At 42.2% G+C, this 2,705-nt stretch overlaps 1 protein-coding gene and 1 long non-coding RNA gene across 5 annotated transcripts in view; one reads left to right on the top strand and one right to left on the bottom strand.

Annotated features, from left to right (window-relative positions):
- Positions 1–1,707, bottom strand: part of LOC116077357 — an 8,355-nt gene extending 6,648 nt beyond the window's left edge. Inside the window, exon 1 of the long non-coding RNA XR_004113214.1 lies at positions 1,417–1,707. This is a non-coding gene — a long non-coding RNA (uncharacterized LOC116077357). The remainder of the gene's footprint in view (positions 1–1,416) is intronic.
- The window catches only part of Abca9 (ATP binding cassette subfamily A member 9), a 66,521-nt gene that overhangs the window by 20,611 nt on the left and 43,205 nt on the right, over positions 1–2,705 (top strand). For all 4 annotated transcript variants that reach the window (XM_031351848.1, XM_031351847.1, XM_031351846.1 and 1 more), the window contains 4 exons: positions 668–843; positions 1,149–1,268; positions 1,460–1,598; positions 2,047–2,137. In XM_031351848.1, the coding sequence (XP_031207708.1) occupies positions 668–843; positions 1,149–1,268; positions 1,460–1,598; positions 2,047–2,137 (526 nt within the window). The remainder of the gene's footprint in view (positions 1–667; positions 844–1,148; positions 1,269–1,459; positions 1,599–2,046; positions 2,138–2,705) is intronic.

Raw genomic sequence — 2,705 nt, 5'->3', positions numbered from 1 at the left:
CAAAACTCATAAATCCAAGTAGCCTTGTCCATATGCCCATGCGTGTGTGCTTATCCTCTGGGGCAAAGGCAACCTATCAATAGCCCTTCCCTTCACACACAGGTAAACTCTTCCTCTCCCAGAAGCCATTGGCTTCTCATTGAGCTGGGGCATTGGGAACTCCTTTCCTGTCTATGCTGGAAGTTGTAAGTCTCTTCATATGGCCTTCACTTTATGCTTTGAGGCAAGGATTTGTACTTAACCTGAAACTCACTCTTTTTTTTTAAATGTATATATTTATTCACTTTATATCCCAATATCAGCACCTCCTCGTCTCCCAGGAACCCCTAACTCCAGTTCTCCCCCCCAATTCACCTTCCCCATGTCTTTGGGAAGGGGAAGCCCCCTCTCTAGGCGCCACTCTTCCCCCACTATGCTCATCCTCACAACAGTGAGTTTCTATGGGACTTGGCACATCCTCCCCCACTCAGGCCAAATAAACTGTCCATTTAGGGGTGCAGGATCCATGACTCCTCTAACTGCTCCATAACAAGAAACACTCCCAGGCTGCATAACAAACACTTCACCTACTGTGTGTGGCAAAGGGGCAAAATCTGCTTGAGTGAGTTCTGTGCCTTACACAAGTCACACGGTGTCTTGATGGTAACCCTTTACTCTCCCTGTACAGGTTCCATCACCATTTATAGCCAGACGGTTTCAGAAATGGGCGACTCCAACGTTGTCATCAAGCTCACTGGAGTTTGTCCACAATCCAACGTACAGTTTGGGTTTCTCACTGTTCGAGAAAACCTCAGGCTTTTTGCCAAGATAAAGGGAATTCTGCCACAGGAAGTGGAGCAAGAGGTATGTGAACAAGTCCACTGTTTTGTAACGATGAAAGTGCAATTGGCCACCTCGAAAATTTTAAACGTGCTTGTGTTGGCTGGACACTTCCATCTTCTAAAGTTAGGCCCAAACACTCTTTATAAAGATAGAAAACTGTTTTAGGTAAGGAGATCACGGTGGATCACGCCTGTAATCAGCGCTTGGGAGGCCAAGGCAGGAATGCTGCTAAAGTTCAAGCCAGCCCAGGCTACAAGGAAGCTTGGTCTCCATAAAAATACCAATATCTTGGGTTTTACGCCTAATGTTCTTCTTCATTTTGTTAGGTACAACAAGTTTTACGAGATTTAGAAATGGAAAATATTCAAGACATTCTTGCTCAGAATTTAAGTGGTGGACAAAAAAGGAAGCTGACTTTTGGGATCGCCATTTTAGGAGACCCTCAGGTAAGGGGATAAAAGCCACTCTTGAAATCCGATCGGAGACTCAGAAACTCTTCATATTAGATAAATTTGCAAATGATAAATTTAAGAAGACCTTTATGTACTAATACCAATGCTTTTACAACTACAGTATTTTTTAGAACCATCTTACCCTGAGGACTAAATGGCCCTGTAACGTTTTCTGTGCTGTTCAGGTTTTGCTACTGGATGAACCAACCGCTGGGCTGGATCCACTCTCGAGGCATCGCATTTGGAACCTACTGAAAGAGAGGAGACCAGGCAGGGTAATCGTCTTGAGTACTCAGCTCGTGGATGAAGCTGATCTCCTGGCTGGTAACTACAGCTTCCTTTTGAGTTTCATAGTGACAAAGTAGGACTTAACAATGGGTGAGAAGTAGGCCCCTTAGACATATCTCGCAAGGGACAGCCGCAACCAACACAGGAAAATTTATCTGCTTCCATCTCTGCGTTCCTGACGCTTCGCCCTATGGAAGCATTCTGATCCCATCACAAAGAGGTGACATCATCTCAAACACAGTTTAGTCCACGGGGACAGATGCTAGTGAGCTTGAAAGACACTGTGGTGATGCCTAATGCTCCTAAGTATGCAGAAAGTCAGTAATCCTGCCTCATCATTTCTGTCATCAGAGTGCCGAGAAAGTCTCAGAGTTGGTGGGCGGCATGCTTCTACAACATGCTTGGTTCATGGGTTTTGATTGTCACATTTATGAATACTGAGGAAATCACTAAGACGATTTACCTTTTGGTTCTTCCCAACTAGACAGGAAGGTGTTTATATCCAATGGGAGGCTGAGGTGTGCGGGCTCTTCTCTGTTCCTGAAGAAGAAATGGGGCATTGGCTATCATCTAAGGTACAGCTCTCAGGGCTGGGGACAGACGCATGGCAGGCACACTGGTGACAGACGCCATCAGGATCAGGGCAATACAGACTACAGCTATAAAGATGGCTCCACTGGATATGTTAGAACTAACTTACACACGCACTTAGCAAGAACATAAGATCCATAAGGTCATAGATACTGAAAATCTAAGTCTTCATGTAGGTGTAAAGAAAATGTTTTCTTTTTTTAAAAAAAACTTTTATTGCATTATGATGAGAAAAGTTACATGATTTCAATTTATCTGAATTTGTTAACATTTAAAAACATATTTTAAGTAAATAGAATTAAATCACATTCTTGTTTTCCTTTTGTACCCCCACTACTCCCAGGGACCCCCCCTTCAATACCCACAATATCTTTTTTGTTATATTCCTTAAAATTTACAAAATATTATAACAATAAAAATAAGTATTATGAAAGTTGTTTGATATAAAGCAACAATCAATTTAACAGACTTACGTAGATGCTCGTCTACAGCAATAGTGAAAATACATTTTTCTCAATAAAAATTTTAAATAACTCCAAACATATTAACTGT

The sequence above is a fragment of the Mastomys coucha genome, unplaced genomic scaffold (genome assembly GCF_008632895.1).
Source record: "Mastomys coucha isolate ucsf_1 unplaced genomic scaffold, UCSF_Mcou_1 pScaffold5, whole genome shotgun sequence".
Lineage (NCBI taxonomy): Eukaryota > Metazoa > Chordata > Mammalia > Rodentia > Muridae > Mastomys > Mastomys coucha.
Note: the sequence above shows the minus strand (reverse complement) of the source record. Positions and strands in the feature narration are given on the sequence as shown.